The sequence below is a fragment of the Asparagus officinalis genome, chromosome 3 (assembly GCF_001876935.1).
Source record: "Asparagus officinalis chromosome 3, Aspof.V1, whole genome shotgun sequence".
NCBI classification, from domain to species: domain Eukaryota; kingdom Viridiplantae; phylum Streptophyta; class Magnoliopsida; order Asparagales; family Asparagaceae; genus Asparagus; species Asparagus officinalis.
In genome coordinates this window covers 89,468,162-89,496,136 of record NC_033796.1, presented here as the reverse complement: position 1 = coordinate 89,496,136, position 27,975 = coordinate 89,468,162, and the positions used below count along the sequence as shown (strand labels likewise).

The following is a 27,975-nucleotide window of genomic DNA, read 5'->3' as shown; positions in this document are numbered from 1 at the left end:
ATCTCGTAGAATAGGAAATAAAGTAGAAGACACATTGCACACAGGTTTATCAAACCATTCCCACATTCCATAGCCACTATTAAGATTCTGACATTTATAAAACCTTCTCCCAGGATTCTCATCTGTAAATGATGTATAATACCCACAATCCATTCCACACTTACAGATTTTCATGCCAACCATCCTTGCTTACTCATTCCACATTCTAATACCAACCAAAGCATTCAAACCATGATTAATACTTACATGCGATCCCAATCTTCCACTGACCCAACTTGCTTTAGAACGAGAGCTTGAACTTGATGACGACAACATAATAACTTCTCTTCCACGCTCAATCACAGCTTGAATGCCCCAATTTGATAAACCCTAGTTTTTTCCAATCTCACCCAAACAAGAGCTTGAATCCCCTCTTTTATTCTCCCAACTGCTTTGTCCATGTCAGAAAACCGTGCCATATCAGCTGTTTAATCACAGTTTAAGTCATCACGTGCAACGCACGTAACGAGCTGTCGCCGGAAAACTAGTCGCCGACGAGAAAAAGAGCCTTGTTGGTAAGTTGAGTCAATTAAAGTGCCTTAAAACAGTTTGCCTAATTAAAATATCTTCTTGGTAAATGGAGTGAAATTAAAATACCAATATGGGTATTTAGCCGCAAAAAAGATAGGTTTTGCTTGATATTTAGCAGAACGGTCGGATACTACAATACCGACAAAACGTCCAAAATAAAAAAAATGCAAACCCGACCCGATTGATGAAAAGATCCGACTTCTTTCGAAAATCAAAAACCTCTCGAGCTCAGAAACTAGGGTTTTGTCAAAAAAAGAAAACCAGTGAAGAAGCTCGAGTAAGAAGAGAGCAATGGCGAACGACAGCGACATGAGCGGATGGACTGAGCTCCTCCACTCCTCAACCAAGATCTTGGAGCAAGCAGTTCCTTCTGCTCAGTTTCCCCCTCTTCAGGTCACTTTTTCACCATCCCCCTTCTCCATTCTATTTTTTACTGATTTTTTTTTTTTTGATTTTTTTGGTTGGCAGTGGAATCTTGATCAGCTGGAAGCGATGTCGAAGAAACTGAAGTCGAAGACTCTTAGGGCTGACACTCCTACTCAATCCATCGCTGCCACTAGGTATACCTCAAATTTCCACTGTTTTTGGAGTTCGATTTGTAGCTATTTATATTTACACATTCATCCCTCAATTCTTCCATATTGAATTCTTTGCCTCTGAAGGATTCTAAGATTTGAGGGGTATTTTAACTCAACTTGGTAGATTTTGGGGTGTATAAGCAAATATCTAGATTTGGGAAAATTTGCTACTAGGGTAGATTTGATGGGTCTATGGGTGAAAAAACCATATGAGATTATGCGTTTGATTGCTGAAAGAGGGCATATTATTATTATTGATAATAGACTCTTGGCTCGGGAAGGGATAAATGCGGAGCAGTTGGCTCGGGATCTCAAGTCTTTTGAGCTGAAGGTGAGCTTCTCTCTGGATGATTTAGATGTGCAAATACTGTAAATTGTGTGTTTCTTATTGTTTTTTCCCTTTCCCGTAGACCACTTTTGAGGATGTGTTTCCTTCAGAGGCGACGACTGTGGAAGAGTATTTGCAGCAGGTATATTTCACTTGGACACTGTTGTTTTAATGTGGTTTAGAGAAGAAAATGACTTCTGATGAACTGACTTGTGAGGGCAATAACTACTTATCCATCTTTTTTGTATGAGTGTGTTGGTTGGTGGCAAACCCTTGTATTTCATTAATAAGAATTCAATGGAACAACCAAAAAATATAGAAGTACATACAACCATAATCAAAGATAGCCACAACTACATAAGATAATACTACAAAACACATGACCTAACTAAAGGAGATATGGAAACACCAAAAATTCCATGCTTCCCTCAATCAGACACTTGTCCTTTCTCATGATGTTGCATGCTCCCTCTGACACCCATTCTTCCCTTAACCTTCACAGTAGAATAGTCTAAGAAGTCGTGATCCTCATCCTGGTGCTGAAGCAAGTTGTTCACTGTCATTGCGTGCTCCTACTAGATGGGAACACCATAGTCTAACATTGGTAATGAAAACATAGTAAATCTTAGAGCTACTAGATGTCAATTTATTGAAAAATAGATGTAACCAATATGAAGTTGTACCCGTACCCGACACGTATCAGTACCAGTACTGAAACTCCTTGGACACTCCTTGCATATATGTGTGCATTTATTTGGGCATGTAGTCAATTATGCAATACATATTTTCATTTAAAATACTTGTCATATATTTTTTATACATATATCCTATACTTTACATCCACTTCTTGAAACTTCTTGAACTTAGGTCAGGTTCCGAATTATGATTTTGAAGGCTCGTTTGGATGTCTAATTTAACACACTAGTGATTTTCCAATTTATAATTCACCTAATAAAAGAAATATAAAAATGTTATAGGAATTTTAATTATTATTGTTGGTTCTCATATAAATTATTAGTTCTAATATATAACATGTGTATATAAATATTTATATATTCGTGACCCGTACTGTACCTTCTACAAAATTTCCATGTCCAGTACAGGTACCAATACCCTTACCCATGCAACATAGTTGAAAATCCTACTGGACAATAGAATCTCCATAACAAACTTTTAAGGGTGAGATGCGAGTTTAGGACTATTTTAGAAATTTATCATTAGCCTAAGAAGGAGCTCGCATCTAGCCTTAATTTTCAGGGACATGTTCAGTAGTAACATAATATGTAGTTTACCATTTTAAGCTATCAGCTTCCACAATAAAACAAGCTTGTATGGAGATCTGACTTATAAGGGTGAGATGAGAGTTTTGGACTATTTCAGAAAACTACTATTAGCCTAAAAAGGACCTGACACCTTACATTAATAGTGAGGGGCGTGTTTAATAGTAAAATAATATGCAGTTACCATTTTAAGTTATCAGCTATCACTATAAAACATGCTATGAATTTATGGAGATATGGAGATAGGGGTACAATGAAATCTAAACCATCATGAAGGTTAAATTGGTGGTTCTCATCTTCATGTTCTACAAAGCTAGGAATGCATATACATTTGGAATATCAGTTCCTTATTCTCGTCAATGCACAATCTCTGTATTTACAGAATGTTACATTGACCACTCTTGAAGTCCCTGCAACTATACCAAAACTTTGAAGTTATGGTGAGAGTTGAGGTTACAGTTTTATATTCTAACACGCCTCCGCAGGTTGAGCACCCTTTTTTTTATGGCCTGAAACCTTAACTCATGCAACGGTAACAATTATTTAAAAATCCGTATTAAATTTGTGACCAACAAGATTTGAACCTTAGTTGTTTTGATACCACCTTGAAGTCCTTGCCGCTACACCAAAACTATGAACTTTCCAAAGTTATGATGAGAGTTGAGGGTTATAGTTTTATATGCTAACAGCCACGATCTATATATTTATGGTTGTATTTCAGTATCATATGATGTGATTTGATGTCTTAAGTATGACACAACAACCTGGTGAGTGCTTTATTCTTTGTTATATAAAAGGCAAGCAGTACTGACGGTTCCCTTGGTTAAGCTTATGTTCCCTGGTCTCATAGTCTTTTTCTGCAATAAAATGAAAAACTAATCAAATCATGTTGCTTAAGCTGATAGGTCTTGCATTATCACTATCAATTGTTGTACCTTAGTTCTTAAAGGATAAGCAATATCATAGGCATGTCAAGTGTAATTCATTAAAAAATTGCATCTTTTTCACCTGTTTTATCTTTATGTTAATAGAGTGCTTTGGTTCCATCTATTCTTACTTTTGAATCTGCATTGATGTTGATTGTTTATATGGGTAAATAGCAAATATGTGATGTATGAACTAGACAGTTTTACTTTTCTTCTCAGTGAGTTTATGTCTGCAGGTTCATGAAATGGCTATGGTATCATCAATTCAGGAAGCTCAAAAGGATAACTTGCGAAGCTTTAATGAATATATGATGCAAGTCTTAGAGGTTAGATTTTGCTTTGGTGAAATATTGTTTTTTCAGGTTGGCATTGACTTTTTTGTGTTCCTATGGACTGTTGCTTTTGTGAATTTTATTGTTAAATTAACTCACGTTCTTTCTTGATTATTTATTTTAATAGGAGTTAATTTGATCTATTAATTTTGTCTTTACTGGACTAGATGACCAGTTGATGTGCTAAGACAATGCTTTTGATTCATTATTATGATCTCCTGACATGTTTGCTATGGGAACTTGTGGAGTTACGAAATTAATAATTGCAACTGCCGGCTATTGAAATTTGATGCTAATAAATGTATACACCTACATTTATAACTACTACATGCATACATAACGCGAAAATGCAAGCCTCAAATATTTTATAATGATGATAAATCTTGCATAAAATGCTGTCCTGAAGCATTGCTTCTCATTTTTTACCACAACGCAACGGACACAAATGGCTTTAAGGTTGAGCTTTTCACTTTATGCCTTCACTTTTTCTGACATTGCAACTTCCAGATCCTTACTGTAATTCCTCTCCTTAGCACTCAAATTGTTTGTCATTTATGCTTCACTTGCTTGGGGGTTAAGCTCTTTTCTTTATCCTTTCACTTTTACGAACATTGCAAATGACATATCTTCTTTTACTGCCTTAATACCTCCTTGCTTGGGTCTAACCTGGTCATAGTAGCTACTTCAACTACACTATCATCCTTTTATCTTGTGTACTCAACAATGCCTCAAAGTCATGTATAACTGGAGAACGGACTTCTATACTTCCTATCTTAGATTTTCATAGAGTGCTGCTCCATCGTTCATGTTTAGATACAATGAAGATAAACGACCATTCACAGTAATCAGTCATGAATATAGGCTGAACTTGAAATAGTTTCACATCCTGTTAATTCGTGTCTAAATCTATGAGTAACCAAATATCATCAGAGCTTTTCTTTTTGATATTTGGATTTAACAACTATACATGGTAGCCAAAAGGTAGCAGAGCTTTTCGTTTTGATATAGGCATTTAACAATTATACACACTTCACTATTGGCAATAGTTGAATTATGTGGTTTTAGTGGATGATAAACCAACATACAATCTTTCATGTTGAAGACAATTATTTCATGTGTACTGTAGGTTGTCTTATTCATTGGCATCTGTGACTTTTGTTTTTGTATGCGTCTCTATGTGTAATGTATTTATGCTTGCTTAGGGAACATGTAAAAAGAAGAGGTGAAGAGCAAAAGAAGAGGTAAAGCTCTTCACATGGGATGTTGTATATTTATAAATTGGTATGAAGGAGTTTAACCTTTTGCAGTTTGTAATTTTAGAATAACCAAAACTGTCTCATAGAATTAAAGTAATGTCCATTAGAAAAGGAAGCAACAAGAGACTGCCAAACTACCTGATGATTACTGTATGCAATATAACAAGACAATCTAGGAGAAACTATCCAAAAAAAAAATCTGAAGATGGCATGATGTCCATGTCAACAAGGGTTCATCGAAGAAAAAGTAGTAAATGAAGTATAATCAAAGTAGTCAATAAATTTCTTTCATACTGTTGGTTTACTTTTTTCTGTTTTAACTGTCTTAACCTCATGGTCCAAGCAACTAAGTAATGGCTCCCAATTTCATCCATACAAAAAATTGAACGCATTTCATATTTGTCAATCAAATGGTTGTTTTTTTTAACGTTTCTATAAGTTATCTCCTCTGAACATAAGAAAATGGGTTTGAGGAAGTATAATATTTTTTCTGAAGATCGCGTATGGCATATAGCTTATGTTTGTATATTGTTTTGTCTATATTTTATAACTGGGGTCTTAAAGTACTGTGATCCACTGATGGGGGTTAGTTACGTTAGTTGCAACCAATGCTACTGTTGCTTCATTAAATTATACAACACAATCATCCATTCCATTTTTTATGGTTCAAAGGTGAAAGATTTTCTTGTTTGTCGATTCTTACTCATGAAAGTTACTTGATGGGAATAACTTGTTTAGTGAGAGTGTGTTGTGATACGTCTTCGTCTTGTCAGTGATTTTCTAATTTACCTAAGGCACAAATTTGGTTGGGGATATTCATGAATGATGTGAAGTTATAGTCACATACATTTACTTGGAGAGCATGTTCGAGGGAGTGCTTTTTTTTTTCTTTTTCTTTTTCTCCTTTTTGATTGTCCTTCTGTTGATATAGTATTTGCAACTTGCAAGTGCTTTCTTATTTACTTCAGGAACTCTTTTTGATTGTCCTTCTGTTGATATAGTATTTGCAACTTGCAAGTGCTTTCTTATTTACTTCAGGAACTGTTTATGAAGTATGAAATGATTGTATAGTATTTGCAACTTGCAAGTGCTTTCTTATTTACTTCAGGAACTGTTTATGAAGTATGAAATGATTGTAATAGATTGGGTTATGTAATTGTTTTTGAGGTGGATCATTTTCAGTCCTAACAGTATACTTTGGATATAATATCTGGTTTACTATGTAACTCGTGTTAAAAACCAAGGGAGTGTGTATTCTTATAGTAGTCTAATATGCACCACCACATCCTCCACGCTCTCTCATCTGATTTTTTTTGGCTTTTGGCATACTAATTGCTGCAATATGAATTCAGCTATTTTATATTTTTAGTGATATATTAGAGCCACTAATGTGTGCCTTTTCTGTTTCCATCTTGATATATCTGTATTACACTGTAGGATGACTGGCAGAAAGAAAAGAGGGACTTCTTGCAAAGCTTAAGCCGACTTTCTTCTTTGCCTAGGATAAATAGTAGCGTAACAAGCAGCGGGATTAGCCATATGGGTCAGTTGCCATCTCAAGCATCTACTCCTCAGATCTCTGCCGGTCCATCCAGCATGGAAACTGTACCTAGCAAACCCATTGTTGAAAAGAAAGCTTCTGTTTATGCTGAGACTGTAAAGAATTTTAATGATGCAAGAGGGCGTGGACTGCCCTTTAAAGTAAGTGACATGCATTCTCCTTTTAGCTAGCTTGTTTTCCACTGGTAACTTATAGATGTAGATTATTACATGATTCCTTCTACTAAGAGTGGGATCCATGTCAATCATTGATTGCTTTCTTGGTGAAGTTTTCTTATGCTGGTGCCTCCGCTAGATGTTTATGTGGATGGTAGAAGATCTCTATATGTTAAGAAAAATTGCTGCAACAATATTTGATTGTTATCTTACAGTCTAATATCATTACAAGCTCCTGACACGAGGAAAGTCAATGTATTTTCAAGCAATAGAAACACAGTATCTAGAGATAGTCCATAATGAAGTCTTTTCTGTGATGTGCTACCATGGACGTTTACTACTTTGCCAGGAAACTTCCAGCATTTCTGACTTTTGAATCATCTTTATTTATGTAACTGTTTGCGGTTAGGTTGAAGCTTTTTGAATGCCTTTAACATGCATCTCAAGTTCCATGTGGTGATCTTTCTATATGCTTACTGCTTGCCAAGTCCTTCTGACTTCCTGATCTCTATTTAGGTTACTGTAAGTTTTGAGGTTAGGTTGATTATTTTTGAGTCCTCTCTACCGTGCATCTCAAGCTCTATCTGTTAAATTTTCTATATGCTCTACTTGAGAAGTCCTTTTGCAAGTGATTGAAGAACCTGATAGAAGTCATTCGGTTATGTAATAAACATTGTTGAGTGTTTGAAGGATTTGATAAAAGCCAATTGTTTATTAATACCCATTTTCTGTTTGTTTTTCAACTAGTGGTTCCAGAATGAATGAGTGATCTGTTTCAGAATACATTCATTACCTTCATAATTGCATTAAATGTTTTTTGTGTAACTTGATTTGACCAGTATTTTTTTATTATCCTCTTCTGGTTTAGCCTGCTACAGCTTTCAGGGGTGCTTATGAAGGTCTAGGGCTTGATGTTTCTGGTGGGAAATCAGTCTCCATGCAGAAAATCTGGCACCTGATTCAGGTTAGCCTTACTCCCAAAATGCATGATGTGTGTCCTGCTAGTCTCTTTGGTGATGGAATATACTTGTCATTTTGCATCGCACATAAATATCTATTGTTTAATTGCCTCATAATTCAGATGTTAGTTGGCGAGGATTCCACTGTTCAACGTAATATCTCAAGAAAAATGGCACTAGTGATAGGGGCAAGGCGGCACCTTGAATGGGGACATGAGAAGTATATCTTGGATACTATCCAAAGCCATCCTGCACAGGTTACATATTTAACTTCTTTCCCTTCTTTTTTTCGTCAGGTTCCAATTCTTTTGTTTATTTAATTATTATCTCCTTTCTTTTACTTCTCATTTATGTTACAAAAGATTTAATTCAATATTTTCTTCGCTCAGTATGTGCAGTCCTAAGTTACATTAGAAACATTTGCTGCACATTGAGGTATCTAGCAAGGATGCTGTTGTTTGAATACAGTTCGCATTTTTAGCACTTCCATAGGATGATCCTCAGAAGCATGTTTATTTTGTTGTACTTGAGTGGATATTCCATTATTTTAACTTATTGGTTTGCTCTTTAAATTGTTGCTGGAAATGAGCTTGTTTTTCTGGTTCTTCTTAACCATCAGCTGTCAGTCACAATATGATTAACTTGTAGGTTTATTCTAAATGGTGCCAGAAATGATCTTATTCTCCTGGTTCTTCTTAACCATGAATAGTGAGTATCTTATGCCATTGTGCTGGCGTGCTACCTTGTGATTTTTAATAGCTGATTTTAGGACCCAAGTTGTACTGTTTTTTAGTTGCACCGACTGCATCACTGACTTTTTATCTGCGATTTATGGCCTACATGTACTTTTTCCTGCTTGACATTTTAACTTTCTTTTTTCTGCTGAATTTTCTGGGGTACCTCCTCTGAATTGTGAGAAATCTCAATTTTGTATATGTTCTTGACCCTTCATTTTATTCTTCAGGTGTTCTTTATATTCTTCTTTCACATTGATATTCTGAGCAGATTAAACCTTCTACTGTTTGTTTGACAAGTTGTGGTTTCATTTTATAGGCTGCTCTAGGTGGTGCTGTTGGCAATCTGCAAAAGATTCGGGCATTTCTCCGGGTTTGTTGTTTTTCTTGTGTTTCAGATTTTGACCTGCTACTATTGTTGATTTGAAAACTGTTCTCTTGATTAACCATTGTGTTTAAAATTCATTACAGGTTCGTCTAAGGGATCATGGAGTACTGGATTTTGATGCCAGTGATGCACGTAGGCAGCCTCCAATTGACACCACTTGGCAACAGGTTCCAACTTTGTTTATTTACAAATAATGATCTTTTACCAACCAGTGCTAAGTAACATTTCATTTTGCGTCCCAAATTTTCATCATATTAATTTTTTTGTCATTTTAATATTATGTACCTTGTGCTCCAATTGTTCAAGAATCTAATCGGGAAAATTTTGCAAAGTAAATATGAAGGGTAGAAATATGATGGGGAAAGCAAATATCAAACTTTTAATAAAAAAAAAATACATCAAGTAAGCTAACATCACATGGACTGAGTTAAAGGTCTTAGAAGTTTTAATGTGCGTATTGTATAGTTACTAACATAGGAAAAGAAGCAGTAGGTACCAAAGCTATATAGTTATTAACATAAGCTATCACATGGGTGGGTGCGGTTTTGTCATGGAACAACAAGGATTCGGCATCTGTTGGCATGGCATGGTGCATGTAGTGAGTGGTGCTACCGACAACATATCTTCTGATGCCTTGGATTACAAAGAGGGTGGTGATACCAGGGAGATCATAAGGAGTCCGCAGCGCCAAGGCAACAACTGCCACGGATCTGAGGGAGATGGAAGCGGTAGGTTTTGTTAGCTGATAGTCTAAGGATGCTCTGGTTCTCGTTGTGCTCATCAGCTGCATCGCCGGCGAGCATAAGGAGTGAGGATCGAGCTTTGTTGTTGTGAGTTTTGATGGTAGTGGTTTGGAGCCATGACTTGCAGATGACATGTGATTGAATGAGGTCAGAAGGCGAGAGGAGATGGAATATGTGGCCTAGGAGGTGCTCAGTTAAGGTGGCTGGGAATAAAGGTCATTAGGGAATTAATACTCTTTGCAATACAAGAGTTTAGAAGGGGAGAGGGATTAATATGGACTACCAATTCTATTAGGAATAGTTTCCTGATTAATTAAAGAGTCACAAAGTGATACAATTTTATTTGCATAGATAGATTGTGGAGCATGAAATTCATTTTAACTTTATTTAGAAAACTATTTAGCTTTCTTTTTCGGTCTTTCTCTTCTTTCCTCTTTATATTTTACAAATCAGTCAATCATGTAATAAACTTAATGAATTGAAGTGAGATAATTTAGTTCGTTTTGAAAATTGATCATTAGTTAAAACATATTCATTATGCCCGAACGATATATGAATCTGCTTCCTCTGGTTGTCTTGAAATCGTTCGTAGCATGAGTTTCATTTACTCCCACTTATGTTAAAACCCATCAACTTTCATAATATTCTATACATCCAAAATTCCAAACCTAACTTATTTTTAAACCCAATTTATCAAGTACAAGGTATTTGTATGTTAAAACCCATCAACTTTCATAATATCCTATACATCCAAAATTCCAAACCTAACTTATTTTTAAACCAAATTTATCAAGTACAAGGTATTTGTATATTAAATTATCACAAAACTATGAAAACCCCAATACACCATTCTCCTTTAGGTCTCTATTCTTCTCTAAACCTATTACTTTCTACATTCTTTACTCCCCTTTAATGGCACACCACCTCCTCGAGCTCCATCTCTCTTCTTCCTCCCATATTCTTAAAACCATCTCCCTCCTCCCATGCCCCTATCTCCCTCCCTCATCCTCAACTGTTGCCTCAACACCATCCCCATCGACCCCCTCCACTAGGCCATCCCCATCTTCACCACCCAAGCTCCTCTTTAGCACCAAGGAAATTTTCTCCATTTAAGTTTGTAATAAACAACTATCATTAAGGTGTTTGATAAAATGTTTGTTAGAAGGAACTATTATCCAAATGAAGCAATAAAACCCATCAATTGTTTGTTGAAAGGAGTTGTCAAAATTCAAGTAGAAATGCTCTTTAGGATAGTGAGTAATTATGTTCTTAATTGAAATAGTCTTTGTACTTTGATAGTCTTCTAAGCATTATTGTAACCATGTATGCAACTAAAGTAGTTTATATGTATTCTAAAGTTGGGTATATGGGCTTTGCACGAATGACTTTTGTATTTTTTAAAGGAAAAATAAGTTTTTGTCGAAATGCCTCATAAAGTCTTGCTTCTTGGAATTCGCTATATGTATGCGAAGACTTGAGATTTGGGTACTAGTATTGAATTCATTCAATTTTGTTATGTTGCTATAAATATTGTTTCTTATAGATTGTGATCCTGCAAGTGAGTGAACATTTGCCCATAAATCTTGCTTATGTCGCAAAATTGCTAAGAAGCTATATTTTGTTCATAGCAAGCTAAAACTATATTTTTTCTTGTACTGAGACATTTCCTTGCAATATGATTTAAAATAATCAACATCTTTTTTTAGTGATAGAACCCATAAGGAGTTATACTTTGTTTATAAAGAGCTATAAAATAAAAAAAGGTATTTTGCTATAAGTAGCTATAAATTTGCTATAATAAGCTATTTATATGATGTAAAGAGCTATACTTTGAACAATTAAAATTAGAACATTGTAAACTTCTATATTTTTATTATAGTTATATTTAAGTAATTATTACTTTTTTTCCCTCAAACCTTCCTTGCAAATAGAGTAGAAATGTTTGATTTTTCTTCCAAATAATGTGATGAAACTTATAAGGAGCTATACATTGTTCATAAAGTGCTACAGAAGTTCCATAAAGAGCCATACTTGGCAATAATTAGCTAGAAATCTTTTGTGATGAGCTATAATATGCGTGAAAAGTTATACTTTGAACGACATTTAAAGTTTCTATATTTTTCTAGCAGATATATCTAAACGTATAATACTTTTTTTTTATTTTTTCCTTAGAAATTTTGTTGCAAATGGAGTCCAAGTATAGGTTTTCTTTGCAAATGATAAAACTCATAAGGAGCTATACTTTATTGATAAAGAGCTATAAATTTTCCATAAGGAACTATTCTTAGTAATTAGTAGCTATAGATTTGTTATATGGAGGTATAATATGATGTAAAGAACTATACATTGAACTATCAAATAGGGACATTCTAAGCTTCTATATTTTTCTTATTTTGATAGTTGTATTAATAAATTATTACTTCTTTGTTCATATTTTCCTAGACATCTCCTTGCAAATAGAGCTACACATTTGATTTTCTTTACAAATGATAGAACTCATAGGGGGCTATACTTTGTTCATAACGAACTATAAAACTTCTATAAGAAGCTACTTTGCAAGAAGTAGTTGTACAACTATTATAAGGAGCTATACTATATTTTTAAGGAGTTATACTTTGCAATAATTAACTCCAAACTAACACTAATACAAATAATGTTCCAGCCATACAATATTCTATATTCATCCACCAAGAAACACAAATAATATGAAAAAATAGAGCAATCATATTTATGATCAAGTACCGTTGATGTATTGTCAATAACACACAAGATCCAATATGCATAATACTTGGAACATATAGCATCTACTTTACAACCTAAACAATCATATAAAACAAGATCTGAAACAGTTTATGAGATCCACCTATATTCACATCGGAAAAGAAGAAAAACTTCCTCAAAAAATATACCATAGCTCCTCCAAATAGCAAAGAGTTGTAAGAGTGATTGTAGGCAACAAGGTGAGGGTTGTGCTCGAGGTTTCGAGCCTCTGCTGCGCCAACACGCTTGATAGTCCACCAATCACGCTTGATAGTCCACCAATCACGGCCAACGATCACGGCCTATTTTGCTTCCATCATTGATGCCTCTGAATTGCCGCCATATAAATTCAAAATGATACACCTACTATTAAAAATGCTCAAATGAACCTGAATTCTTTTTGAAGAATTTCACCAAACAAATAGTATGCATGGAATTTTAGAAAAACACTTTCACGTTCCAAGCCTTAATTAAGTCTAATCTAAGTCCAAAGAGAAAGGTGTTACTTCAAAAATAGATTGTATTATAGTTCATCCAAATCAATGCTCCAAATAATATTTAAGAAAATGATTAATTTCAATAAACAAGTAATGGGTTAAATTATTTCAAATTGCTCATACAATTTGAACTCCAATCTTTCTTACCCATTACAGCTGCCCAAATTACCCTTATGCTGATGTCGACAATGTTGAAGAAGCTTGATCAAAGGTTTTGAGAAGAATCCATGTCTTCATTTTGGGCTTGGGCTTGGAATTGTGATGAGTGAGATGAGAGATTTGATAGGCTTGTAGGGATTGAGAAGAGCTCATTGTGAGAAGGGGTTTTTGAGGTGGGGAGCAGAGAAGGTGACCAAGTGAATGTGGGTGGAATGAGGTTAATGGAAGAAAGAATGAGGAAGGACAGTTTGGGATGTTAGTTTTTTAGTATATTATATATATAAGTATATATGTTGTTGATACTTGGGTTTAAAAATAAGCCCCTTTTGTAGTATTGAGTTTAAGAGGTGTTTTGGAAGTACGTGGGTCTAAAAATAAGTGGGGGTCAAATGTTGGGTGTAAATACAAAAACCCCTACATTTAATTCGGTAAGAACTTTTGTGAACCTAAATTTCAATAAAACTTAAGCTATTAGTCTATTAGAAAAATTGCAACAATAAAAATTATCAAATAATAACAATTTCATTTCTTTATAAGTTTTATTTATATTAAAACTTGTTTACATATAAAAAATATCAAGTGCATATAGAAAGAGCCTTCATGTGCTTGCCAAGTTCTTTGACATTTTCAAACCTTCAATTGTGTGAACCAGCGTATCCTCGGTGCATAGAAAAAGTAATAATTATACTATAGCTACAAGTTATGGAAAGCGGAAAGCAGAAAGCAAAGCGGTGGGACATCGCTTAAGGTTTTTAGGGTTGGAAGTCGTTCAAAGCAAAAAAATGCAGTCCAAATCCTCTTGAAATTCTAAATATCGTTAAAATTATTGTAAAAAAATTTGGAGGCTGAGCTTGCTGGAGGCGGATTTGGGGGTCTTAAGGTTTTTTGGGTTCGATGGAGATAGATTTTGCTAGAGCAGATTTGTTAAGGAGACTTTAGTAATGAGAGATTTCAACTGAATTTTGGGATAGCTTCGATGGAGAAGAGGAGGTGGACGAGGTGGAGAAGAGGAGGTTTTGCTGAAGCAGAGGATTTATCAAGCTCGATGGAGGAGGTGCATGACTAGAGGTGGGTAATTTAGGGTATAGGGTCTTTTGGGTTTGGAACACAAAGTAGAGAATCGGAAAGCGAAGGTGAAAAGGGGACTTAAGTTAGTCGAGTACAAAAAGACTGCTTAAACAGTGTTATCAAGGCGCAAGGAGCAATGCACGTTGTAAAGGCCCCTTACACGCACCGTGCGCAGCGCACAACGATGCACGCGCCTCACTGAATCAAGTTGCACACATGAAACATTTTTTTTTCCAACATAAGATAGACAAGCATAGAAGCAACGCATTTATATTTTTTTCACATAAAAAGACTAAGTAATATAATTTCACCTACTAAGTCACGAAAGAGTCATAATTAGCATGCATAAAATAGTAAAGTTCATAAGTTTTCACAAATCACAAGGTAAGCTTAATATCCAGCACAATCGAAAGTCTACGAAACAAAGCGAACAAGTAGCAAAATAACAAAACGTTTAGTCATCCTCATCATCATCGTTATCCAACTCAAGTGGAATTTTCTCATCCTTAGTTTCCTCCTCTTCATTAAAATCTTCTTCATCCTCCATGTCCGGCTCCCTCCTAGATAACGAAGCAACATCACTTGAAGATCCTCGAACCCTAGCACTGGACCTTAATCTTAGCCTAAATTCTTCTTTAGCTCCATTGCCACACCTACTACAACACCCCATCTAAGGTCATCCTCATCCACCTAGTCATTCTCCGCATTGTTACCCTCTCCAAATTCCCCTGACAACCACTTGTTGCTTTCATCTATGTCAGTCAACTTGATTGGGTCAACAATATCCCTGCAATCAAATCTTTCCATCAAAGCTTGGTTATATTTGCAATGTACTAGGTCTTACAACCTCTTGTGGGTGTATCTACAACTTATATAAAGTCTAAATAAACAAATTGGTGCTCTAAATCCTTAATTCGTTAAGTAGATTTTTATACAATTAAAAGAAATTAAATATACTTGTTCAAAAGAACTTTCATTTCTTTCACACGCAGAGGTTGCAAGTGAGACTAAGGATTATTATAGCAAGTTTCTACAGAGTTGGAGTTGCTGCTAATAAGTTGAGGATATTCACCCATGAAGTATTTACCTATAACCAACAAGCAAACATCTTATTAAGATTCAATCATTCAATTCCATGGAAACTAGAAAGCACATTAATCAATATCAAACAAATTAAATCAAATCTAAAACTTCAGGTTGGCTAGTTTGATACTAGCTAATTGTCCGTAATGACTTGCACAACATTTTCTGGTCCTATCTTCTTAATCTCCTCATTTAAGTTCTCAAACAACCTCACACCAGTATTGATCGTATTGATCTCATCAGAAGTATCAGTAGAGGAAAGAAACATTGTATCATGAGGAAAGCTCACAAGGAAGTTTATCAAAGTCTATTCTACGATCAGCTGCACTATTTTCGTTTTTTTTTCGCATAGTACAGAACATCCTTTTTTGGCCCAAATCTCCTTATGCGGTTGCATATTTTCAGTGTACTTCTCCTTAAGCAGTGGCTCATGTAATTGGTGGAATGTTGGAGGTGGCAAGTTAGGCCCAAAAGCCCCCACAGTGTTCAATATTATCCTGAAGGACGTAAGTCGTGCGGAATTAAAAGAAATTCCCGCGTAATACCACTAACGGGCAATGTCTTGATGCATTTTAGCAACTGCATCTTTGTTGATGCCTTCTTCAATGCTTGTTTGCCACAATTTTCGCTTTCTATCATCCTTGGCTACCTCTAGTACCGGGTCAAATGTGAGAAATACATCCATAGGCTCATTCCTCTTTGTCGAAGACCCCACACTATGCATGCTAACACTTCCCGTTCATCTTGTAGTTAAGGAAGATGATCTAGGAGACATTACAACTTTTCCCTTATTCCTAGTTTTTTTTGTCCCGATTTCAATGTCATCAACTTCATCGATCTCAATCATGTCGTTATCTTCAAGATCCGACATGTATTTTCCACAGCTTGTTGGCTTCTAACAATGGCTTATCTTTTTTCATAATCCTTTAGTTCATCAACCACATTCGAAGGAACTTTTTCACAAAGGGAAACATTTTTACATTTCCTTGTTGTTCCGATAAAATGCTCCATTTGCCTTGATATTCTGCTATTAGAGATTTTATTATAAAAAATGTACTTGTGGTTGTTGGAATTTCCTTCCTCAACTAGAGAAGTGTACATCTATATAGGATCTTATCTTCTACCTCTAGTCACACTTGTCGATGCCGACTAAGACATGTTCAACAATTAGATCATGGTGATCACCTACACCCAAAATTATGAAAATATTAAGTTAACTAATCTTCAAGCATGAAGCATGTTTGATGCATGATCATGATTTATCCATATTCCATAGTCCATAGACTCCATACAGAAACAAATATGATGCACAAATTGCTCTTTTTTCTAAGTTATACTAATTACTAAGTTGTTTCTCATTGACCTTTTTTTTTTCTTTTTTACAGATTACATATGAAGAATAAAGTAGCAAGAATCAATCACATATCCCAAAACATCTACCCAAAAAATATCCATAGTTCATTTATTAAACATGTATAATGTATTCTTATTGGCTAATCCTCATATTCAACATTAATATCGTGAAATGTGAACTAGAAGCATAAAAGATCAAATAGAGTTGATTGAAGTCAATAAGTTGCAATCAAATCAGAAACTAAAGACTGCTGCAGGGCGCAAATCTGTAGAGCCGAAGCGCTCGATTCCGGCGCGCTTAGGGCGATCGCCTCGATAATACTGTGCATAAAAGCCTATTATTCTTTTTCTTTACAAGCACTTGTATTCTTTTTTTTTTGAGTAAAAAGCGCCAAGGGCACTTGATAGCAGTGAAAGCGGTTAAAGCAAAGTGGCCTGAGGCCCCTTCCACTTCAAAAACTGCTTTCGCACCGCTTTTCACCGTATTTTTCGACATTGTTTTGTGGACATCCATTCCTTCTACCCCAGGTTTAGATCTTGCTTTTGCTTCTTGTTATCAATTTGAGTTATTTCCCACTGTGCTTGCAATGTGTTGTGTTAACTTTGGTTTAAGGTAATACGCTCATGTCTATTAACTAGTCTTTAGGAGTTTATTCATGAAAAAATTTTATTTTTTATATTTTGTGTCTACAGTTACAGATTTTTGGATACCAAGCATCCTCTTAATGTTCTATTCCCGATGCTATTTTGTTGGGATTTTTTTTAAAGGAGGCCTAATATTATCTATTAAATTTAGTAATAACTTTACAATTAATGTGCTTTTCACATTGCTGGCTGCTTTAAGTTAATGCCTTCATGTGCTACAAAAGGGTGAATAAGATTAGCTCTTCTTTTTGATAGCTTTGTGCAGTAATATCTCTACCCGTCGATGTAGTTGACTAAACAATTTGAAAACTATCACTAGGTAATCTTACCACGTACGTTGTTGTTGTTATATCCAACAGACACCACAACTGATTTTCTTGAACATCTAGGTTGACACACTTGATATTATCTAAACCTCCATGTCGTCTTTTACTGCTAATCAATGTGCTTGGTGGGCTTTGGCATCTTCTAAGGTTAGATGAGATGTTCACGACCACTTGAAGCTTGGTAGGGAATTATTTAGACTATTTTGATGTATTACTATTTTAATTATGTTCGGGAATGAGTTGTATATGTAGCTTCTTCTTTTCATGAGAATATTTCTTCATTACTAAGGCTCTTTGAGAAGTGAGCTATGCTAGATGAAATGATTGATACTGAAGCAAAACCCTCTTTTTTACTGGTCATTCTTTTCTTTTCTTTTCTACTTTGTCATTTTTTTGAGTGTTCCCATTGTACCCTTATACATACATGTGCAGTCATGAACCTCAAATTTTTATCCTACTACTGTGCAGATTTATTATTGCTTGAGAACTGGATATTATGATGAAGCACGAAATGTTGCTCAATCATCTCGTGTGGCTCACCAATTCGCCCCTCAGGTAAAGTGCTTTTCTTGTAGTCCTGGTTGTTAGAATTCCATTATAATCATAATTAACGCCATCACCACCATTAATAATAATAATGCCTTATCAGCCCCTTCAAACTGGACAGCTATTGACAACTACTATTATTTCCATGGGCAATTTGATGGAGAATGCTGACAGCATATTCTTATGTTTACGTTTAATTTCAATGCCCTGGTTGACTAAATGATCAAAAAGACGGGGCTTGTCATAAAGTTCAGTGGTGGTATCTTGGTAGCATTTTGTTTAGTATCCTCAACATGGTCGATATATTGCCCAGTATGTCTTTTTATAAGGCTTACCACAAAATGGTACGGTCTGAATCGCCTTCATTGTCTTGGCAAATTTTGACGTGAACTTTTCTTTGTTTTAGGAGAGTGATTTGGATTTATGGTTCAATTGAGGTTTGAAACCAAAGAAATATTAGGCCTCAAGTGATACCAAGTTCTTTTGCTAAAATTTCGCAGAAGATACCACCTTTCTTTTTGGCGCATCAAGTATGAACATCTGTTATATATATGCACATTATCCGATATGAGACCCTGGTATTTATTAAATATCTCTGATATATCCCTGATATCCGCCATCCATTATGAGAATTTTATGCCCAAAATCTCCTTGACATCCAAAATTTAGAACACTGCTAGGTAGGATAAACAATCTTTTCGTCATGGGGTTAAAGCTTATATACCCATGGAGAAACCACCAAATTTCTGCAAATATAATGTCAGAAAAGGTGACAGAGGGATAGAGTGCAGTAGTTGGGTGGGTATGTATGAGAATCTGCATGGAAATTACTTTCATATCAGTGGAACAAAATAGCAAAAGAGCCAAATGAAAACACATTCTGACATAATTGCTCGCTGCTAGAGAAATTGATTATGTTTTTTTGGGCAGCTTTCTGAGTGGATCAGCACTGGAGGAATGGTATCACCGGAGACTGCTGCTGCTGCTTCTGAAGAATGTGAGAAACTGTTGAGAATAGGTGATCGAGCAGGCCGACCTGGCTACGACAGGAAGAAGTTACTACTGTATGCTATTATTTCTGGGTGCCGCCGTCAAATTGACAGGTTGCTTAGAGATCTACCAACACTTTTTAATACTATTGAAGATTTTCTGTGGTTCAAACTCTCTGCCGTACGAGACTGTCCAAGTGGATCCTCATCTGTTTTATTAAGTGAGGGCTTGGTGCCATACAGTCTGGATGATCTTCAAGGTTACTTAAATAAATTTGAGCCATCATACTATACGAAAAATGGGAAGGACCCTTTAGTTTATCCATATGTTCTACTACTGAGCGTTCAGTTACTTCCAGCAGTCCAATACTTATCCAAGGAAATAGGGGAGGAAGGGTACCATATTGATGCTGTACACATTTCAATTACTTTAGCAGACCATGGAGTTCTTTCCAATGGTGCAGCTACTGGCCATAAGATAGGAGCAATGGATGCCTGTGCAGAAGTTGCCAGCATTATACGTCAGTATGGTTCAGTCTACTTGCGTCATGGTAATCTCCTACTAGCTTTGGAATATTATGCTCAAGCAGCTGCTGCGATGGGTGGAGGAGAACTGTCATGGATAGGACGAGCCAATGCTGATCAGCAAAGACAGCGAAGCTTGATGTTAAAACAACTTCTTACAGAAATTTTACTACGGGATGGTGGTATTGTTCTTTTGCTTGGTTCAAGAGGCGTTGGAGAAGGTGAACTGAGTAAATATCTGATGGACTGGAAAAGTCAACAACAGTTCCTACTTGAAGCTGCTCATCAATGTCAGGAAGCGGGGCTTTATGACAAAGTAGGTTATTCTACTTTTTTCTTACTCTTAACATTTTCTTTTTTGTGTATTTTGTTCAGCATTAGAAATTCATCTTTACAGTATGTTATCAAAGACAAGTTAAATTATTACTTATCGTTCTTCACTACCAGTATCAAGAGAAGTTTAAGTAAACTTTCTTTGTTGCTTTTTTTTTCTTTTTGTATGCAAAACCAGTCGTCAAAGTAGAATGTTGATTTTTGTTGATATCTTGATATGTGTTTATGATCTCTGTAACAGTCAATGATTCTGACAATTTTAATCGTTAGATTATTTCCTTATTTCTTGCAGTCTGTAGAAATACACAAAAGAGTTGGAGCATTTGCAATGGCATTAGAGACGATCAATAAATGCCTCTCAGATGCAATCTGTACTATGTCACGTGGTAGATTAGATGGTGACAGCCGAGCTTCTGGTCTCATTCATTCTGGCAATGATATATTGGAAACGTTCAAATATTCCTCCGATGCCAGGTTACCCTTGAACTTGGCGTATAAGTTTGTTTCTCTTTTGTAATTCCCATGGTTAAATCCTAGAAATTTTCATGGAGATAGACATATTTCCCTTTTTTCCCCTATGTTTATGTGTTGATCTATCATACTTGCTTACTGGTTGCAGTTGTTCTCTTTCAACAGCAATTATGGAAAATAAGATATGATTATACCACAGCAACATGTATTCTACAAGAGAATATTTAGCCTTTCTGTAGCCGTTCTTCAATTATTGATGCCAAGAAACCTAGCAATCAAACCTATTTGTCTTTCCAAGCTATTAATAATCAACAGCATAATTGTATAATAGTTACGGAGTCATCTTTTGATTTTTACAGTATTTAATAAATGTGTCAATCCAACATATTTGACTTTCCACACTACTGATATTCAACAGCATAATCATGTAATATCCAGAGCAAGACTCCTATCAACTTAAGTTGATGTCCACCAAAGTTTCTAGCCACACATATATTAATATAAATCCACCAAAGTTTCTAGCCACACATATATTAATATAAAACACCTTTTTATATAATACATGGATCCCTAGGTAATATGAGTGGTTAAAAACACATATATTAATATAAAACACCTTTTTATATAATACATGGATCCCTAGGTAATATGAGTGGTTAAAAACTGTGGTGGACACACTATTTGCTATCCACTTAAGTTGATAGGAGTTTTCACCGTAATATGCATCATGCTTATGGTATTCTATAAATGTGTTCACTGAACTTTCTAGCTTATTTAGTCTTTCGCTGACCATTAAAATCTTCTAATCCACGTGCTACGTTGCTGAACTTGGTTTCTGCTTCTGTTTGTTAGGAGCACAATTTCCACCCTGGTCCGAGAATTTGTTATGGTAAAATGTAAATGTGAATTACAATATTTCTTTTTTCTTGTAGCAAGGAAATGGTGTTTAAAATTTTCAAGAATGAGATGAAGGCATGCATATACATATTTATTCCCTTCCCCTTGGTGTTCTTGGAGACTCCATTTTACCTTCATTAGCCTATTTTACAAATTGTCCTATTTCAGATGTTAAGTATCTCTGTTTTGCTAACTTTTAGAATCACCAATCAAACATTTGAAGCAAGGTTTTTCTTGATCTCTTTCAATTTGGAGGAAAACTAATCTGCAAAATGACAGTGTCCAATAGAAAAGTTTGGAGGTCAGAAACTAGCAATAAATAGACACTTGTGTTCTGGGCCAAATTGAAAAGCTGCTTTCCTGGTCCTCGACCATTAATCTAATTTTCGTGTATAGGGGCAGTATTTCCCTTCCATGTAAAGATCTAACCTACTGAACAATCTTTTCCATTATGATCTATGCCCCACCAAAAACTGTGATTTCCCAATAAAGGCAAAGATGCTACCACCAATTGCCTATGGACGTAAGTGGATCATACTCCATGTTCTTGGGTGTGAGTTTACATTTGGAGAAACTTGATAAATTTTGACTACCATATAAATTGTATTTTTTGGTATTGGTTTTGGTTCATTAATAATTCTCAGCCAACCTTTCTTATTGAAATATATATATTATACATTCTGAAATCTGTCATTTTATTGAAGAAATATATTTATCATTTCACAAGGATCGTCCATTGACAAGTGATTGTGTATCTAGACAATGCATGTGATGTATTTCATTCATTTCAAGTGCAAAGTTAACTCATGGTTCTAGCCAATGATCTACATTCCTTGTTCATCAATTGACGTGTATTCAACCATAACAACTTTTGTGTTGCCATGAAGAGTAGTTAGTATCTGAGTTAAAGTTGTTATAGCCCTTTTTAAGACCTGAGGCCTTCAACTCAATGCAGTGGGTAGGTGAGATAACAAAGGCATTAATTTCCTGAGTAAGAGATCTTGAGTTCATTACCATCATGCAATGTGAACAGTAGAGCAAAATTTTCATTATAATTGACCGGTGTGTGGTGGAGAGGGATGCAATTTATCTGAGGGATTAGGTGGGTGCTACGTGATAACACCCTCACATTAAAAAATAATTAAATGAATAATGGAAGTGTTCTTAGTTTCCCATTGACTCTTTCCAGCATGGCCGTAACTATTGCATATTTCCAGCAGCTCTTAATCTTAGTTTGCAGCTGCCGTACGTTAACTATTATAATGCTGCTTTGCTTACAATTGGGACAACATCTTTCTTACACACTGCAATGTGCACAGCTGATATAGTTTGGTCAATATCACTCATATTGCAGAAGTTTATGGATTCATAGTGGATAATGACTTAGATCTCTTACGGAATTATATCGCGTTCATATATTAGTACTGAGTTAGCTAGAATGAATGTAGTGTAAACTTAGGGCTTGTTTGGATTGAGGGGAATGAGGGTGAAGGGAGGTTAGGGGAACCATTCACCTCCATTCACCTTGTTTGGGAACACTTAGGAGGTGAAGTTAATTCACCCTAGTTCCCCTTGGTTCACCCCCTAATAGTATAAAAATTGTTACCCCCAAATTGGGGTGTAACCAAGGTTGGTTCACCCCCTAATAGTATAAAAATTGTTACCCCCAAATTGGGGTGTAACCAAGGGGAAGGGAACTCGGGGAAGGGAACTCCCTTCCCTTCTCTTCCCTTCCCTTCACTCAGTTTCCCTTAACTTCCTTTCACCCCCTACAAATCCAAACAGGCCCTTAGTAAAATGTATTAACATTGCTGCCTATGCGTTTTGTTAATTGTTAATCATGATATTGTATATTTTTTTCGTCATTTTGCTGTCGAATTAATTTGAATAGTTCTGATTACTTTAAACTAATAACTGCAGCCTTCAAGAGAAGGAACTTATTTCTGAGCAGCAAGTAGTACTGAGACAACTTGAGGCAATTTTGTTTGTCCATAAGTTAGCCAGAGCAGGTCAGCATTTGGATGCTCTGAGGGAAATCACAAAGCTCTCATTTCTACCCCTAAATCCACGAGGACCAGATGTTACAGCTGATGTATTTCGGAATCTTTCTCCCCATGTTCAAGCATGTGTGCCTGATCTCCTCAAAGTTGCTCTTAGCTGTGCAGACAATGTTACTGATTCTGATGGAACACTTCGTATATTGAAGTCGAAGGTATGGTGCCTGGTACTTGTCTTTTACTTACATATGGCGTATATTGAATGAGTTAGAAGTCAAGTTATTCTGCGTGGTACTTGTCATTTACTTACAAGTGCTATATACTGGATGCTTAGGCTATAACGCAAATGATGTGCAATGATATATTGGGTTACAAATTGCATACGCTAAATGACAGGCTACAATATGTGGTAAGTACAGTGGAGTTTAAAACTTCAAATCTATTCATTGGAAACAAGGGTGGCCGGCATATGTCCACATTCCACAAACATTAGCTTTTGTGATACCTTTGAGAAGATATCATCTATTTCCTTTTCCTCTTCCTTTTCAATCTTTCAGAACTCTTAAACCTAGGATTCAATAATGTAATATTATGATAAATTTATTTTTATCATGAATCCTATTTAGCAAGGGTTTTTTAACCAAGAAGTTGTACCCGTGGTCGACACCCTGACACCTGTAGTGTACACCCAACGCTTCCTTAGACACTCTGTGCATATGTACATATATCTATTCAAATGCATCCTCAGTTATATAATATATGCTTGAATTTGAAACATTTGTCATACACTACTTGAAGTATATCCTACACTTCATAATACACTTTTTGTGCCGGTGCTTCATTCTCAAACTGGTCCCCATACTTTATTTTATTTTTTCTCAGTTTGGTCCCAGTTCACTGGTCCCCCTACTTTACTTTTTTCTCAACTGAGTCCCCATACTAGGGCTTCATATTGGTCCCTCTATTTTATTTTAACTTTTAGCTTTTTGCAATAAACTCCCAGTAACTTTCAACATCACATTAAACACCCCCACCAAAATAGAAAACAACTTTCAAAATCATGCTAACCCCTCAATAACTTTCAAAATCACACTAAACCTCCATAACTTTTAGAATTGTAGAAAATCCCTAGTAAATTATCGCATTTTGCAGATAACCTTCATAAATTAGAACAATAAAACAACATAAAAAGGCATTTGAAGGAGAATTTTAACAAAAGTAAAAAACAATTATGGTTCGTTGCCCTAATCTGAGCGAGCAAGAGAAAAATGAAATATAAAAAAAAGAGAGATTTTTATTTTTAAGATGGAAAACCTAAAAGCTCATAAAGGGTTTTTAAAATAATTTAAGGGGTATTTTGGTCTTTTTTATGTCATGTGAGTTGCATGTGCCACGTCCTGGGATACCCCGACACGACACTTAGGGTGCCGTACCCGTGTCCGATCCATATTGGGTACGGGTCCGTACCCAAACGGCAGGGGCACGGGCAGGTTTGTGGCTTATTCTTAAGCTGGCGAGGGACCTTGCTCTATGGGTTTTGCGACTTTTTTTAAAATCTTGTTATTGAGATCCATGAGTTCCAAGACTTGAGGACATAGACCAATATGATAACAATTTCTCTCCCCACTCTCTCTCTATAGATTTTTCTTAATGTTTTATCCACTTAGTGGAGATGACCTCACCCCTCACATGGCCTTGTTTGACCATGAGAATGGATGGTATTTGTCTTTTCCTGGCGAGGATGGCTACAGACTGAGCACATAAGTCACATGGGTCCTTAACTTTTATATGGGAAGAAGTTTGAGTTGAGCTTCTTTTTATTTTATTTTTGAAATAGTTTCAGCTTAACATCTCTTTTTTGTATTTTCTTTTTTGAAGATAGAAATGCAAAGTTCCAAAGCCTTTGCTTTCTTGAGAATTTGAGAATGGACTTGAATCAAATAAAAAGGAGAAACTTGAGATCGTTAAGATAATTGTTAGTTTTTAAATTGCGCACGCGCCGTGTCCCTGTATCCTCACTTTTACAAATGTGTTGTGTCCCGTACCCGTACATGTATCCATACCCGTACCTATACAACCTAGGCCACGTCAGATGTAATGATGTTAACTTTGGGGGTTTTCTACAAAAGTTATTGGGTTTTAGTGTGATTTTGAAAGTTATTGTAGTCTAGTGTGATTTAGAAAGTTATTCAGGGTTTAGTATGATTTTTGAAAATTCTTGGATGATTTAGTGTGATTTTAGAATATTATTGGGGTCTGGTAACTAAATTTTGTACGAGCACTAAGTTGAGGAAAAAGTAGGGGGGGCCAATTTGAGTATGAAGCCCTAATGCATAGACTAAGTTGAGAAAAAAGTAGGGAACCAACCTGAGTATGAAGCCTCTGTACAGGGATCAAATTGAGAGAAAAATAAAGTAAGAGGACCAATTTGAGTATGAAGTCCCAACACAGGTATCACATTGGCCTTTTAGCTCTTTATTTCTGTTTTGAATCTTATTTAGGAAGGGTTCTTCTATGAAGAAGTCGTATCCGTGTTCGACATCCTGACACATGTACTGTACACCAACGCTTTATTAGACGCTACGCATATATGCATACATTTATTCAAATGCATCCTTAGTTTGTTTGAATTTAAAACACTTGTCGTACAGTGCTTGGAAGTATATCCTACATTCATATAGACTTCTTTATTCATATTAATGTGTGAGGTGTCTTTTTATTTTCATTTATACACCAAGGCCTAAAATAGAAATGCCGTAGAATATTGACTTGTATGTAGTAAGTTTAGATATGCCTTAACATTTTGTATAACGTTGAAGAACCAAATCATATTCCTTTTACAAAATTATAAATATGTATGGTGCGTAAAATGATTGACATATATGTAAATTCTATATGTATTGTATTATTAGAAATAAATGTGACTTTTGGATGAATAAACATGTGTATGCATGCATGGATGTAAAGTCTCTATGTTATATATGAATGTATATGGTGCGTGTCTATCTATATGGAGGTATTGGTATCACATATCATATGAGGAGATTCTCTCATATGCAATAATGTGGTGCAATCTTAACCAGGGGTGGCAATGAAGGTTTCTCTCTCTTCCCTTTATTCACTTGGTCAAGATTGAGCTGCATCATTGTATATGAGAGAGTACGCTCATATGATAATATGGTAAGGATATCCATTATTAGACGTACACATCACACAATGAGAAAAAGTGCACATCACACAATGAGAAAAAGGATGTTCTTGATACCAGGAATAAAGTTGGTTTTGGTAGTTAGATGATCACATCTTTGTCTAGTTCTGGCTATGATTAATTTGGATGGAAAGTGTCACCTTTTCTCTTTCAACTTTACAAGTTCTAGATGAGAGGCTGAGATGTGGTCACCTCAATATCAAGAACCAACTGCGTATGGTAACAAGGATACCTCTGACGCATGCACACAAGCATGCATTGAAGGTTGACCATCTGAGCCATGCATGAGAAATGGTCACCTCACAACCAAGCAATTTTGTGTTTCTTGGTTTCCTTTGATCAAATATCCTGTAGTGCTTATAACCATTTTTTTTCCTATCTACTTGCAGATTGCAAACTTTGTAGCAAACAACATGACTAGGAGTTGGCCCCATGATCTTTATGAGAAAGTTGCCAGAAGCATATGACGCTATGTATGGTGAAGAAAGAAGGGAAAAGCATCATTCATTCAGTATTTATGCAGAATCATGATGACCTTGTCGGGGGCTATTCATCTCTAAGAAAAGATGACTGCATGTCTTCAGGAGCATTTTGGAGGTAAAAGATAAAAAATAAAATCTAAAATTTCTCATCTATAGCGAACTTTAGACAGAAGCAGCCCGGTACTGAGCTTCATGCCCAACAGGTGGCTATTACTATTGTGGTTGCACCTTTTTTCTTCTGAACTTTTATAGAAGTCTACAACTCATCTAATCAATGTAAAGATGGATTGTTTCTATTTCCTGTCTAAATTTTCATCAGTTTAACTGAATTTTCAATCTCACTTCATCAGCAACTACAATGGTGAAAATTCACAACAGCAATAAAATACGTAGGTCACAAGATGTTATATTCAAAATACATAAAATTGCATTCATCAATTCCATGTGTGAGATAGGAAACAAGAACAACTCAAAATATATTGGCACAAACACCTTACTATTTGATTTCTATCACTCTTTATATAAAAAGAGGCTTTTTCGTGTGTCATGTAACACTTTCTTAATAGTAGTCAAAAGTAAAATCCAAAGTAAGCTGAGTAGATATTGGCAGAGTGCGGATGGTTGGGTGTTTGATCCTTGGTATCATTAATTTGGCCCTATGGGACAGACAAGGGATTGATAACCTCTTTAATAATTTCAAATTACTCCCTCACAATATGGTCTCTCAATGACCAAATCAATGAGTAAATATTTGATTATAGAATGACTACTAGAATTTCTTCTGAGAAATTTTTTTCCTTAACAATTACACTCATCTTTAGTTGAA

General features: G+C 35.6%; 1 protein-coding gene across 1 annotated transcript; it reads left to right on the top strand.

The window, feature by feature from the left end:
- On the top strand, window positions 769–27,487 carry LOC109834454 (nuclear pore complex protein NUP93A-like). Its single transcript, XM_020402473.1, has 15 exons — window positions 769–963; window positions 1,039–1,130; window positions 1,413–1,479; window positions 1,559–1,618; window positions 3,919–4,008; window positions 6,708–6,971; window positions 7,855–7,950; window positions 8,068–8,202; window positions 8,999–9,052; window positions 9,151–9,234; window positions 18,170–18,256; window positions 19,178–20,077; window positions 20,387–20,568; window positions 23,383–23,674; window positions 27,057–27,487. Exons 1-15 carry the CDS (start codon window positions 862–864, stop codon window positions 27,132–27,134), a joined length of 2,583 nt encoding a protein of 860 aa, XP_020258062.1. The 5' UTR covers window positions 769–861; the 3' UTR covers window positions 27,135–27,487.